Source organism: Panthera onca, chromosome D1, assembly GCF_046562875.1.
Source record: "Panthera onca isolate mPanOnc1 chromosome D1, mPanOnc1 haplotype 2, whole genome shotgun sequence".
NCBI lineage: Eukaryota > Metazoa > Chordata > Mammalia > Carnivora > Felidae > Panthera > Panthera onca.
In genome coordinates this window covers 16,473,059-16,487,769 of record NC_138348.1, presented here as the reverse complement: position 1 = coordinate 16,487,769, position 14,711 = coordinate 16,473,059, and the positions used below count along the sequence as shown (strand labels likewise).

The following is a 14,711-nucleotide window of genomic DNA, read 5'->3' as shown; positions in this document are numbered from 1 at the left end:
CCTCCAACCCACTTCCGGCTCGCTGCCAGGTCCAAACATGGCTTTCCAGGATCCCCTCCCACTTTCCTGCACGTGCTGGCTTAAATGCCCGCCTGGGAGAGGGACAGCATAAGTGTCCGACCCGTCCCTCCCAAAAGGAGGTGATTGGAACAATTAGTTCCGCTTTCCCTGGAGCTCGAATCCCTAGTGGTCCGCTGGAATCCTGTGGTTCTTATTGTTATCAGACGGAGTTTTGCCTCGCCGGTATTCCCCAACTCCCGGTTCTGTGCACCAATGAGTCAGACTCTTCGGATTCTCTCCCGACAGGAAATTTGGAAGCCAATGGTTGTTTCCGGGAGGAGCGGAGAAGAAGACGCTCACTTCCGGCGGAAGGAGGCTTTTCTGGAGGGATGGAGGAGGCAGAGGAGCTGCTCTCTGGGGGCGAGAGACTGCAGTGCGGTTAGTGACCTGCGGCAACTCTGACCCTCGGCCCCGTCCTTAGATGGACCTGCTGTTCCCTGGTCAACTCTCTACCCCCAGGCCCTTTTCCTCCCTAGCCTGGAATCCTCCGGTGCCCTCAGATGTCTCTGGGGGGTTAAGAGTCCTCGAATACCCTCAAACCTCCTAGGGGCTCCGTTAGAGCTCTAACATCCCTCAGACTGCCGAGGCCTGCTGGACCTGCGGTTTCCCCCCGTATCTGTCCCCACCCTCATGACCCTTTGGACTGGCTCCCTTACTGCCTTCCCATTTCCCTGCAGCCCCCGACCCGCGCCTGGGCCCGGAATTAGGATGGATCCCTTCTGGACAAGGCTTTGCTCGAGGCCTCAAAGATTTCCCGCCCGGGCCGACCCGGGCCTTCCTCGCTCTAAAGAGCCTTCCCCGGGGCTTGGCCCTTGGCCCTTCACTCGCCGAGGAACCGTGTTTGGGGGTCTGGTGTGTCGGGGAGCCCCTGCAGCCGGGACTGCTCTGGGGGCCTCTGGAAGAGGAGTCTGTCACCGAGCAGAAGGAGGAAGGAGTGAAACTACGGCTGGAGGAGGTATTGAAAGATAGGACGTGTCTTCGTGACAGATCTTGCAATAGGTTCAGCCATTTGTAAACAGCTCTTCAGTTTGTTAGAAGAAGCAGGGCATTTCAAGGGATAGGAGATGGTTATGCCCCTTCTTTCCAGGACTGCCTCTTCCCCTCACTTGCAATAGTTAAGGAATCAAGGTGCGAAAAGTGCCCAAAGCTGGATAAAATGGCATGCCTCATTTAACTCATTTGTAAAATTAAAAAATAGCTGTTTCCTTCCCCCCCCCCCCCCCAACTTTCCAGGGTTATTTGGAGCAATAGATGAAATAGTGTGGGTAAAGGGTTTCATTGCATAGTAAGTCTTAAAAAGTAAAGAAAAGTTGATGTACCTCTTACAACTTTTTATTGTTTGGTACACTCACTGGAAGGCAGTAATGTATTCAACTTGTGATATTCCACATATTGGGAGGGAGGTGAGGGGAGAGTCTTTTGGTCTTTACTGAATGAAAAATCAGACAACACAGTCCTGTAGAAGAAGAACCAGAGACCGTTAACCTTCCAGGGGCTTCATATTAGATCTGTCTCAGGAGAGGTTACATCCCCGCCCCCCCCCCCCCCGCCCCCGATTCTGGTTCCCCAAACACATGGGAGAAGGACTCTTATTGGTTTATTTCAGGACGTGTCACTAGGCCCATGGGGAGACGTGTGTGCTTGTGAGCAGAGTTCAGGCTGGATCAGGTAAGTTACAGGAGAGTATGTAGTGAAGATGGTCCTTTGAGGCTTTCTGTCATGGCATGAGTTGGAACCAGAAGCCCACTGTAATTCCCCACCCAGCGATTTTTTTTGTTTGTTTGTTTGCAGTGAGTGTTCCAAAGGCATGGGGTCTTTTAGGACTCAGACTGCCCAGGAGCTGGGGCTTTAGGGAGGGTCACTTGAAGAGGGTCTCCTGAGCTAGCTCTTCCTCTGCTTTGCAGTCTGGTGCAGCAGGGCAGGCTGGAAGGTGAGGGAAACGTAGCCCTGGTGCGGATCAACGAGAAGCTCCATCTGCAGGTGTACCGGGTTGTGCTGCCAGGCTTTGAGTTGCTGCTGTGGCCCCAGCCTCGGTCTGATGGCCTGAGCCCCACCCAGCCCAGGCTAGAAGAAGAGGCAGCCATGGCTGTGGTGACAGAAGTGGACTCCGCTTCACAGCAGGAAGTGGACTCCCCTGGGGAGGATGCAGCAGAACCTTGGACAGGTATGTGTCAGATACAACGCCGGCTTCCGAAATTATCACCAAATCAACCTTGATATGACAAGGCAAAGCTGTGGCTCAGGGAGGTAAAGGAGAGCATCACAGAGTTTTTAATAGTTTCTCTGAGATGGAAGGGCAAAGCCTGGATATTTATTGAAATTTTGAAGTCTGGTAGATCTTTCAGTGTAGATGGGACAGGGCTTGATCAGATTGAATAAGGATCATGACATAATGGCTTAGGACTTGTAGATACAAGGCTAGAATTTTCAGTAAAAGGCTCAGAGAGTCTTGGGGTGTGACCTATCATTTGATGCTTTTATTTTTTTTTTATTTTTATTTTTTAACGTTTATTTATTTTTGAGACAGAGAGAGACAGAGCATGAACAGGGGAGAGGCAGAGAGAGAGGGAGACACAGAATCTGAAACAGGCTCCAGGCTCTGAGCGGTCAGCACAGAGCCTGATGCAGGGCTCGAACTCACGGACATGAGATCATGACCTGAGCCGAAGTCGGACGCTTAACCGACCGAGCCCCCCAGGCGCCCCTTGATGCTTTTATTGCAGCGTGATTGGGTCTTTTCCTTAGAATTAATAGTATTGATATTTGCAACTTTTATCTTCCTGAGTAAGTCTTCTGGAATAGTAAGGTCATGTTGATGAAGACAGCAAGCTCTATATAAGGTTTCCAATTTCTCATGTTTCTTTTATCTGGGGTGGGTGTAGAGGTTCCTTTATTTTCAGATGAACTAAGGCGAGGAGGTGGTGGCCTAATTCATCCTAAGTGTGCGTCTCCAGAGGGAAAATAGGAGCCCCTAGGAGAGCCTTGTTCTAGGACTATCCAGAGGTTTGGGGCACTGGGGTTCCCAAGAGTGCTTCCCCAGGAGGCACCTAAGACTGAACATGAAGATAAACAGAGCACATGGTTCATGTTCCAGGGAAGAGAGTGGTGTCATTGCTCCTGCTGAAGTTCAGGTTCAGGGGCTGAGTAGGAGGAGACACATATTCTTAGAATTTCCTAGTGACACCACTGCCACCCCCTGCTACAGTTTCTACTAACCCCAGCGCCCCCACTCTTGCCTTGCAGATCCCAGTCACCAGTCACCCCCCAGCATCCAGGCAGAGAATATGGTAAGCCCCGGACCTAAGCCTCAAACCCAGGATCAACTTCCCGAGGAGAGCCAACCACTTGGCCGGCTCCCTCGGGGTGGCAGCATGGATGAGGAGGATCCACCCCAGACACAGATGTCACCTGAACCTCAGAGCAGCTCCACTACCCAGCAGGGCCCAGAGAGTAGTGAGGCCAGTTCCTCGTCTTCTGCCAGGGCCACCCACCTGCATGCTTACCTGGTCAAGAAGTTATGTGGCCCCAGTGAGCAGTGCCCACCCAGAGCAAAGACCTCGGAGTTCAGGGCCCAGCAGGCTGGGGAGCAGCAACAGGCCGGCCTCCCTGCATGCTTGCGGAGCCCTCCTGGCCCAGGAGGAAGCCCCCCAAAACAGAGACGACGGTACCGGTGTGGGGAGTGTGGCAAAGCCTTCCTGCAGCTGTGCCACCTGAAGAAGCATGCGTTCGTGCACACAGGCCACAAACCCTTCCTTTGCACTGAGTGTGGCAAGAGCTATAGCTCAGAGGAGAGCTTCAAAGCCCATATGCTGGGCCACCGTGGAGTGCGACCCTTTCCTTGTCCACAATGCGACAAGGCCTACGGCACCCGGCGAGACCTCAAAGAGCACCAGGTGGTACATTCAGGTGCCAGGCCCTTTGCCTGTGACCAGTGCGGCAAGGCCTTTGCCCGCCGGCCCTCCCTGCGACTGCATCGCAAGACCCACCAGGTGCCGGCTGCCCCTGCCCCGTGCCCGTGCCCTGTGTGTGGGCGCCCCCTGGCCAACCAGGGCTCTCTGCGCAACCACATGCGACTCCACACAGGAGAAAAGCCCTTCCTGTGCCCGCACTGTGGCAGGGCGTTCCGCCAGCGGGGCACCTTGCGTGGTCACTTGCGGCTGCACACGGGGGAGCGTCCTTACCGCTGCCCGCACTGTGCCGATGCCTTTCCGCAGCTGCCTGAGCTGCGGCGCCATCTTATCTCTCACACCGGGGAGGCCTACTTGTGCCCTGTGTGTGGGAAGGCCCTCCGAGACCCACATACACTGCGTGCTCATGAGCGTCTGCACTCAGGGGAGAGGCCCTTCCCGTGCCCCCAGTGTGGCCGTGCTTACACACTGGCCACCAAGCTGAGGCGCCACCTCAAGTCCCACCTGGCCGACAAGCCCTATCGCTGTCCCACCTGTGGCATGGGCTACACCCTCCCCCAGAGCCTCAAGCGGCACCAGCTCAGTCACCAGCCTGGGGCACCCTCCAGCCCACCCAGTGTGCCACCTGCTGCTTCCGAGCCCACCGTGGTACTGGTGCAGACTGAGCCAGAACTGCTAGATACATGCAGCGAACAGGACGTCTCCCCAGCCCGGGACGTCTTCGAGGTCACCATTTCTGGGAGCCAGGAGAAGTGCTTTGTGGTGCCTGAGGAGCCAGGCCCCGCCTCCAGCCTGGTGCTCATTCATAAGGACATGGGCTTTAGTGCCTGGGCAGAAGTGGTGGAGGTGGAGACGGGCACCTGACCCCCTCACCTCCTTCAGCAGAGTTTTATATAAAGCTAGTGTTTTCTAGCTGCCGGGCGCCTGTGTCTTTCTCTTTGGGTTGCCCGACGGAGTCTAGTCTATTCTGAGAAGCAGGTCAGGGATTTCCCTTCCTGTTTATGGACTACCACATTGTTTCCCAAGACCGTAAGGTAAACCTGTTCTAGATTTAAGAGCTTTTTACTGACTTCCGGTAGAGCATGTTCTGCCTCCTTCACCAGGAACTGCTCAGGGTGCTTGTTCTTTAAACACAACGGAAGTGACTGCACCCAGTGAGGTAGTCAGGGAGCTGGCAGCAGGACTGCCCTGCCCGGGTGCTTAGTGCTGGCATCATCGCTCCCCCCGAGCTCCCTGAGGGACAGGCACTTTCATCTAGAACTAGACGGAATGATTGGAGGGTTAAAATGCCAGAGGCTGAGCTCAGCTCATAGTTCCCTCTAACTCAGGCTGTAGGTGGTTTTGGCAAACATTTTCACCATCTAGGGGCTGTGAAGTTGGTTTTCTTTCTGTGCTGATAGACACCAGACTCACTGGAGGCAGCTAGGGCCAGATCTGAACCCTTCTGTGGGCTTGGGCCACCCAAGAAAGAGTCTGCTCACAGACTCACATCCTGATGTGCATAGACCATAAACCAGCACCCTGGGTGCTGGGATACAGCTGTGAGCAAGACTGAAGCGATGCCTTTTACAGATGGGCATCGGGGACAGTGTCCGCAAGGAATAATAATGATTAAATAAACACCCTGATTGTGGGCCAGTTCTATGAGTTTATATGATCCTCGTGGCAACCTGTGTGGTCGGTAGTGGTAGCATTCTGGTCTTACAAGTGAGGAAACTGCTTTAAGTGTCCTACTCAAGGTGGCACGGCTGCTAGGCTGCAGAGCTGAGACTCGGACCCTCCTGGCCCAGTGCTGGAGTAAGGCTGTTAACCCTGGCACTGCTGTGATCTGGTGGATAGGAGGGTGCGAGAGAGAGTGGGGGTGCGGGGGGCTGTGTGTGTGAAAAAGCCCTGGAGTGAGAGTCCGGTGATGTGAACAACAGACCAGTGTGGCTGCAGCAGAGAGGGAAGGGGGCAGGGCCAGGTCACACAGGCCTTGCTTTAGGAGTTGGGACTTTATTCTCAAAACATTGAGAAGCTCTTGGAAGGGTTTTGAGGAGGGGAATGACGCGACTAGATTTATGTTTAAAGAGACCGCCGGAGGAATGGATCGGCTGGCAAGGTGTGGTTGTAGGGAAATCAGGAGGCAGCTGAGGTGGCGGGGAATGGGGTGGTAGCAGTAGAAATGCAGAGAAATGGAATTATTTATCTGACACATACGTGTGCACTTTATGTATGCTAGTTAGGGATGTAGTGTAGAAAGAGCCTGCTCTCAGGGTTACATCCTGAGGAGCAGGGCAGACAACAAATACATCCCACATGATAGTAAATGCAGTGAAAAAAAGTCACGCGGGAGGAGAGGTTAAAATGGGGAATGTGATTTTACAGAGGGTGGTCAGGGAAGGCTTCTAACAACACGAACAGGAGCAGAAACCTGAACTGCGGAGAGGCGTGAGCGAGCTTGATGTCTGTAGAAGGAGCTGGGTTCCAGGCAGAGGGAACAGTACTGGCAAGGCCCAGCGGGTTCAAGCAAGAGCAAGGAGCAGAGTGGCCAAGGCAGAGGATGGAAAGGGGTGAGGGCAGGCTGGGGACTGTAGGCCGTGGTGAGGACTTTGGGCAGATACATTGCCAGAGAGGGAGAAGGGACAGAATTCATGAACTGAGGGGAGAAGGGAGAGCTGACGCCCCGTTTCTGAGTTAGTATGTTGAGTGGCACTGAGATGGGAACGAGACAGGATTTTGGTTGGGAAGGCACCAAGTCTAAAGCGCCTGCAGTAGAGCTCACAAACCAGCTGCCAGAAGTCAGCAGAGTCGGGGGAGGAAAGTCTGCCGTAGAGGGAATCACAGCAGACTAGTGACAAGGTGGGCATGGAAGCTGTGGGAGTAGCGGGAGCAGAGGAGAGAGGCGCTGCCCTCCAGGTTCACTTGCAGGAGAAAGGCTCTGCAGGGGACATGAAATCTGCATCCAACCAGATAGAAAACCCTGCAGATTATGTGTCAGCAGAAGTGGAGAGAAAAGCATTTCACGAAAAAAGTGAGTAAGAATGTCCACTGCTGTTGAGGGGATTGAGGTTTGCGAGGTCACTGAGGAGCTGAGTGAGGGCAGTGGGAAACCACAGTGGATTGTTCTGAAGTGAGTAGGTGGCAAGAGAGGCAGGAAGAACTTATATTCTTGTTCCGTTCTTCTGTCCTGCAGAACAGGTGTTGTGACCTGTGTCACAGCTGAGGAGAACTAGGGGTTGGAGAGGGTAAGTAGCTGGCCGACATCACACAATCCGTGAACAGCAGAGCCAGGATTGAAACGTTGAGTGTTCTCTGGCTTCCCAGCACTTGACAACAACATCACAGGCAGCCCCGTGTCTCCTGCTTTGCCACTGGCATTTACCCAGCACCTGCCCAATCTGAATAACTTCTTGATAAAGCAGCATTCTGAAATTATCCATGGGGAGTGAGGATAGCAGGAAATCGAGGCAATCTATGGAGGGAAAGATCACACAGTCCAAGGGCTTGAAAAGTAGCAGCTAATACTTTAGTTTTGAGTCAGCCAACTCTTTCTTGGAGCCTGAGTGAGGCTTGGTAGTCCTATTTTCCAGCTCCTGCTTCAGGCAGGGTCATGCCAATTCAGGTGACTGCTTAACAGTCAGTGTCAGACCAGTGTTTTTAGGTATTCTGGGGACCTTCTCATCACTCGATACCAACCTGTGCAGGGAAGGACATACTCATCGCTTCGTAGTGGACTATGTGGGCAAACTGGGCATGGTTTGGGTTGCTGGAGAGGCCTGTCACCCCACACCCCTGGGATGCGTAGGCCAAAACCTGGGATGCTCACACCCCCTACCTACATCCCCCACACAGGTAGAGAACTTTTCTCTCCATGAAGCCTGTCTAGTGATGCAGAGCAGCATCAGATCAAAGGCAATACATCCAAAGGTACGTGATTTGGGAACCTCTGCGCTGCCAACACTTGTGGTTAAGAGGAGAGTGGGCATCAGAGAGCTCTGTCTGAGCTCCCCATGTTACACATGAGGAAACAGAGGCCTCGAGACAAGTCATTTGTCAAGGCCTGAGACCAGTTTGTAGCAGAACAAGGACAGGGCCCTGGTCTGATCCCTAATTTAGTGCTCTTCCAGTTAAAATGCAGTGACTACTTGAAAAGATTGATCACTGGAATAATGCTCGTTAGGGAAATCTTTTCCCCTGATGTCAAAATAATTCTTGGTAATCCTAATGGTGACATCTCTTTACTCCCTACTTCTTTCCTCCATTTCCAGATAAAGTCACTTTTTAAAAAATAATCTTTTTAACAAATATTTATTTATTCTGGGAGAGAATCCCAAGCAGGCTCCGCACTGTCAGTGCAGAGCCTGATGTGAGGCTCAAACCCGTGAACTGTGAGATCATGACCCAAGCCAAAATCAAGAGTCAGATGCCCAACCAACTGAGCCACCCAGGCACCCCTAGATAAAGTCACTTAACAGTTTGGTGTATATAGTGCTGAATTCGAATGCTGCTTCTGGCCAGGTGGGCAAATGTGCTACAAAAATGTTGCTTGGGCACCTTACACCTGGATGCAAGCTTAACTGAGTGGGGTCTATAGCTATAGATGCTGAACCAAAATCGGAGGTGCAGGAGATGAAGGATCTTTTATCCCCATTTGCAACTTTAATAGTATGCGAAAATCTTACAGTAGAATAAAATTTGAGTCCTGTTTAGGGACCTGCAAACCATGCAAAGCATCATGGACTGTAAAGAGTTCCATCTCTAGACAGGTTCAGGTGTGGCTTGTGGCTCTGCTCTTGACTAACTGCATAAACTCAGACAAAGTACTTTTCTGTGCCCGAGTTTCCTCATCCGTAAAACAGGGATACTTATGGTACCTACCTCATCAGTACTATGTACCCGGCACATGGTGAGCAGTTAATAAATTCTAGCTGGTTAGTAGTAGTACTGTAATCAGCCTTCCTAGGTTGGAAGACGAGATTAAGGTGCTTGCATGTTTCCCTTAGGTGTTGCTTCTTTGGGGCAGGTCAGCATCACTCCCAGTAGTTCTGTACTTTAGGTGCATGTTCAGTGGGTGTGCTTCATAGAACAGTGAGGCTGTACTCTAGCAGAATGTCAAGGGATGAAGGTCATGCGAGGTGAAGAACAGTGGTCTTGAGAGGCAGGGGTTCTGGCTCATCACCAACCCTACAACCTTGATCAATTAGCTTGCCACCTAGGAGACTCCCTTTCCTTACAGTGACCTGGGGAAATTGGACCAGATCAGTGCTTCTCAATCTCGGCTCCAACATTGAGCCCTTTTGCTAGCTTCTTCTATGGACCCAAATTTTAAAGGCTTTTAATTAAATAGAAATTGACTCATTTTTAAACACTGATCAGATTGAGGGGGGAAAAAAAAAACCAAGGTAATTAGCCACCTCAAAAGACATAATTTCAGCCAAAAAGGAAAAAAAAAATATATTTTTGTCTTAAGGTAAATTTACAATTTTTGAGGGTTTAAAAAAAAATACACAAAAGGCCAAGGTCACCCTGTAGTATATGCCCAGAGCCCTAGGCTTCAAAACATCTGGGTTTCATGATATCTGACCTTCTTTCCAGCTCTGAAACTCTCTGTCTTGGAACATAATTTTACTGTTTTCAGTGATTACAGAGCTTCACTTTACAACATAGCAGTGGCCTTGCCCATGATTCTGTTTGACACCAGCTTGTGAGAAACGCAACCCCTCATCATCGCCTTGTGCTTAGAGGGAAACACGATCCCCTTTACATGTGCAGGCATGTGCTTGGGGTGAGAAGCAAGAAGGACCTTCAGCTGCATGGTACCCGGGGAGCTGGTAGTGAACCCTGAAGCCTAAGGATGTGCTGGGTCTTTCGGTGCTCACCCGTGGTGGTGCCACCCTGGTCTGGCAGAACTCTCAGATCCTTCCAGAGCTACTTTCCCAGAGGGGATGCTCTCCCTCGATCATCTCTGTAAAATGGAAGGGGTAAGTGTGGTCTTCTCTCACCCAAGAAAACAGAGGCTGCTCTACTGGAACCTACTTAATAATACTAGCCTCCACTTACTAAAGAATTAAGTTTACTTTTCATTGTGAAAATTTTGAAACACAAAAAGTTTAGAAGTTTAAAAGAATGATGTACCCAATCCCCTCACCACCCAGATTTAATGATTGCTAACATTTTGCCATGCTTGTTTAATCTGTCGTAAGTTCTTCTGTATAACTGTAAGTCATAGGGATTGAAAGGATATAACCACATGCCCATATAACACTTATAAATTAGTAACTCTTTCATATCATTGAATACCTAATCTATATTATTATTGTTTGTCCAAGGAAAAGTCATTTTATAGTTCTTTGGTTCAAAAGTCTAAACCAATCATGGTCCCTCTATTCCTTTTGTGCATTTGGGTGTTAGGTCTCTCCTTGGCTTCTATTATCCTGAACGGTCTCTCCAACCCACCCTATTTATTTCTGTGTCATGAATTTGTCAGAGAAACTGGAGCCATTTGTCCTGGTGAATGTTCATCATTCCTTGTGGTACTGGATACCACAAGGTACTCCTTTTTATCACCTATATTTCCTATAAACTAGTAATTAAAGCTAGAGGTTCGTTTAATTCAGTTCCACTATTTTAGGAAGAGCCCTTCACAGGCAGCGTCATGTATTTCCTGTACCATCATGTATAACAGTGGCATTTATTGGGCGCTTCCTTTGTGGCAAGCACTGTAATGCTTCACAAACATTATGATGTGCTTTGAAGGGGTAGCTTAGTATCTACTTCACAGTGATAAACTTAACTGTGACTCCAGCTAGATCAGAGGGAGACAAGGGGTATATGGAATCCAAAGAATTGCAGCAAATCCAAAGATCACAGGCTCTGAGAGCTGGGGGTGGTTTTGCAGGGACAAAAGGAATGGTGTAGATCAGATCAAACACAAAACCAAATTTATCAGAATGGCCTAGAGTCTTCTTGCTGGTCTTGTCATTCCTGGACCCAAAGCTCCCATGGCCTTCATAGTATTCATGCTGTCTCTCTCCTTGCCAAAGAGCCCATGCCTGCCATTCCAACCCATCAATCTTAACCATGCAGATGACAAACTGGAAGCCATTTTGGTTGGGTCCAGCATTTGCCATGACAAGATGCCAGGACTCATACTCTTCAAAACGAAGTTCATGTCCCGGCAGCTGGTTCCGGAGGGCGTGGGATCCTGCAGAGTGAATATTTAAATCCAAGGTTATGGCAAAACATCTGAAGTTCATTGCCAGGACTGTGATGATACAGGAAGGAAACGTGGAAGGTGCATACAGGACCCTAAACGGAATTCTCACCATGGATGGGCTCATTGAGGACATTAAGCGACGGCAGTACTATGAAAAGCCTTGTCGCCGACGACAGAGGGGAAGCTATGAAACCTGCTGGCGGATCCACAACATGGAAATGGCTTGCAGTAGCAACTTCTTGATGCCTGAAGAATCGGGCAGACCCATGGCAGGGCTGCTGAGGCCTGTGGATTGTAGGCCCTCTATGAAAATCCCTCTCCAGCTGTCTCCTTCCTATCTCAACCCCATTTTTTTCTCCCCTTTTTTATAGTAATAAACTCAATCACGTATATGCAAGAAAGCCTGCATGTATAGAAGCAATCCCATAGTTACCAATGGACCCTCTCTTTTAGTAAGTGAAAGAGAAACTGAGTCAAAAAGTAGTCTAGGAATAGAATGGTGATTACCAAGGGCTAGTGGGGAGGGGGGAATTATTGTTTAATGGGTACAGAGTTTCAGATGGGGATGCTGAAAAAGTTCCAGAGACAGATGGTGGTGATACACAACAATGTGAATGTACTTAATCCCACTGAACTGTACACTTACTTAAATGGTTAAAATGGCAAATTTTGTGTATATTTAGCTATAATATTTAAGTAGTCTAGGAGAGGTGAGAAACTTTTCTAAAATACAGCGGAATAGATCTATGATTTCTTACCCAGTTCTTACAAAACCCAAATCAAGACCTTATTATTGGAAAAGCACCTGTTACTCTTTACTGAACTGTCCCTCCCCACCAACTGTTAGATAAAAGGAGAGGAAGCATGTATGTATTTGGAATAAATTTTGCTACTGAAACACCCATCAAAAAACAAAAAAACAAAAAACAAAATGAAGTTCTCATCAGCAAAGTTCTCCCTGCTAATTGGATTTGCCACTGGTACCATGGTGTGTGATTTCGTCATCATGACACGTAAACCCAGGCATAAGTCTGGGAAAGCAGGAACCAAATCTAAGCAGAAAGCTTCAGTTACTTCCCAGTGCTTAGAGAACCAAGGTTTTCTGCCTTGGAATATCATCTGCAAAGAGCCTGAGGAAGATGTGACCCAAGGCTTGTCTGTTAATGGCCATGTCTGCACATGAGCATGCCATAGGTTGAGCAAGTCTTCAAAGAGGCCAGTATGAGTTTTTCAGCAACAGGCTTGTGAGGCAAATATTGTTCTTATTCAGATTCTACAGCTGGTGAAACCCAGACCGGGCCTCCCGAACCAGCATTCCCTTCTATCGTTATAGTGCTTGTCTGTCCAGATTCTGCCAGCGAGGGAGCAAGGGGGCGGTCAGCAGGCCCCTAGCTCTGAACCCTCAGTGGAAGAGCTGCTATGTGTGGTGTGTTTTGTCCTCCTGGCCAAACACCCTCTCCTCTTGCCTTTTCTCTCTCTCCTGGTTGACTCAGCACTGGCCTCAGCTGATCCTCGGAAGAAAAGAGGATCGCCTGTCTTGAACCACGAAGGATGAAGCCACACCTGTCTTCTCTCCACTTCTCGAGAGCCCTTCCCTTAATATGTAATTTTTTTTTAACGTTTATTTATTTTTGAGACAGAGAGAGACAGAGCATGAGCAGGGGAGGGTCGGAGAGAGGGAGACACAGAAACTGAAACAGGCTCCAGGCTCTGAGCTGTCATTACAGAGCCCGACGCGGGGCTCAAACTCATGGACCACGAAATCATGACCTGAGCCGAAGTCGGCCGCTTAACCGACTGAGCCACCCAGGCGCCCCAATATGTAATTTTTAAAGAAATGAGTGAAGTAAGATCTTTTCAATATTCCACTCAAAAAAAAAAAAAAAAAAGTGGGCTCAACATCCTTAGTCAACAGGGAATCCAAATTAAAGCCACAACGAGACACCTGCACCTCCATCAGGATGGATAATACGAAATGGATGGATAATATAGAGGGTTAGTGAGGATCTGAACGACTGCAGCTCTCAGGCATTGCTGGTGGGAGTGTAAACCAGTACCCCCACGCAGGACAACTGTTTGGCATAGCGACTTGGGCAAAACGTATGCCTGCCTTATGACCCAGCAAATCTACTCTTGTACATGGATGTTTACAGCCACACTATTCATTATAGCCAAAACAGGAAACTAATCCAAATGCCCATCAACAGGTGAATGGATAAATAAAACGTGCTCTATTCAGGCAGTGAGATGCTATGGCAGCTTCACTGATACACACAACATGGATGAATCTGAGAAGCCAGATACATAGAGGTATATGCTGTAGGTTTCCATTTCTGTTAATTTCAAAAAAAGGCGAAACTGTTCTAGGGTGATGGTGGTTACAACAGTGACACTTAGGGACAGCATGCGAGGGACTGGGGTTAAAAATGTTGATCTGGTGGTTACATGGGCACATGCATAAAAATGTGAGCTAAACACTTAGATTTTTTCTAACATTGCTGCATATAAGTTAAACCTCTATTTAAAAAACAATCAACAGGTGCGTGGGTGGCTGAGTCGGTTAAGCTTCCGACTCTTGATTTCAGCTCAGGTCATGATCTCTCAGTGTGTGTGTACGAATAAAACTGATTTGTGGGAGTCCTGACCCCCAGCTCTGTGCCAGCTGTCTTTCTGCTCTGCTTGGCACTGGGCCCTGCCCTGTGATCTTCCCAGACTCTACATGATGGCAGTCTAGACCCAAACAGCCAGGCCTGAAGGATGGCAAGACAGGAACCTGTGCTCCCTGTGTTCCTGCTCTTTGTCCTTCTGTCCTCATAGATGCAGGACTAATATTTACCTTGTGGAATGCAAACAGAAAATGGGGGAGGGATGGGAGTAGGGCTGGGCGAGGGGCAGGGTAGGGCCAGCAGTCACTCTAGGCCTGGCCCAGGACAGATAGGCAGAAGGAGAGGGAGGGGCCCTGCCGAGGAGTCCCAAGGATTTGGGCTGGTCCCTGTTCTGGGGCCAGCAGCCGGTCCTAGGAGGTGAGAGGAAACAAACCAGAGGCCCAAAGGCCCTGGATCCGGCTCCTCCTCCCAAGCAGCCACTACTGGTGGCCACACCTCCTCAGCTCCCAGGCAGGAAAGTGGTTGAAAGGCTGGGGCAAGGAGGGCAGCTCTCATCTGGCCACACCCTTGTCTCTGGTTTCATTTATCTGTGTGTTGTGATTACATAAACCTCCCACGGGTTTATACATAATGCCTGCTGATTATTAAGCACTTATTACATTTCATGGGCATTACATTCATAATTGCCGTTAGTCCTGTTCTCCTTGTACAGATGCAGACATTGAGGCTCATGGAGATTAAAGCAACCATCACCATGTGTGAGGATTGGAAGGAGCCTCAGGAAGATCTGGTGTGCCCACTAGCCCCAGTTGGCCCATGTCTCCAGGAGGGAGGGGCTGGGCGATGGTGGGCACACTACCTTTCCTTTGTGACTTCCTCTCAGACCATCTATCCCTGGTCCCAGGAGGGCCTGTCTTCCTGGATGGTGGGGGGTGGACT

The 14,711-nt window shown here is 49.7% G+C and overlaps 1 protein-coding gene and 1 pseudogene across 1 annotated transcript; both read left to right on the top strand.

The window, feature by feature from the left end:
• Positions 1–41: 41 nt before the first annotated feature.
• ZNF408 (zinc finger protein 408) lies at positions 42–4,880 on the top strand. Its single transcript, XM_060606520.3, has 5 exons — positions 42–438; positions 738–1,015; positions 1,667–1,728; positions 1,965–2,224; positions 3,304–4,880. The coding sequence occupies exons 1-5, from the start codon at positions 390–392 to the stop codon at positions 4,830–4,832; spliced, it is 2,178 nt and encodes a 725-aa protein (XP_060462503.1). The 5' UTR covers positions 42–389; the 3' UTR covers positions 4,833–4,880.
• Positions 4,881–5,723: 843 nt separating this feature from the next.
• On the top strand, positions 5,724–14,671 carry LOC132661714 (small ribosomal subunit protein bS21m pseudogene; annotated as a pseudogene).
• The last annotated feature ends 40 nt before the right edge of the window (positions 14,672–14,711 follow it).

Excerpts from the sequence above, each read along its gene's own strand:
- ZNF408 (XM_060606520.3), top strand. The coding sequence starts at position 390 with ATGGAGGAGGCAGAGGAGCTGCTCTCTGGGGGCGAGAGACTGCAGTGC. Across the intron at positions 1,729-1,964 it reads CAGAGTTCAGGCTGGATCAG|TCTGGTGCAGCAGGGCAGGC; the intron begins GTAAGTTACAGG and ends TCTGCTTTGCAG. Across the intron at positions 2,225-3,303 it reads TGCAGCAGAACCTTGGACAG|ATCCCAGTCACCAGTCACCC; the intron begins GTATGTGTCAGA and ends CTTGCCTTGCAG.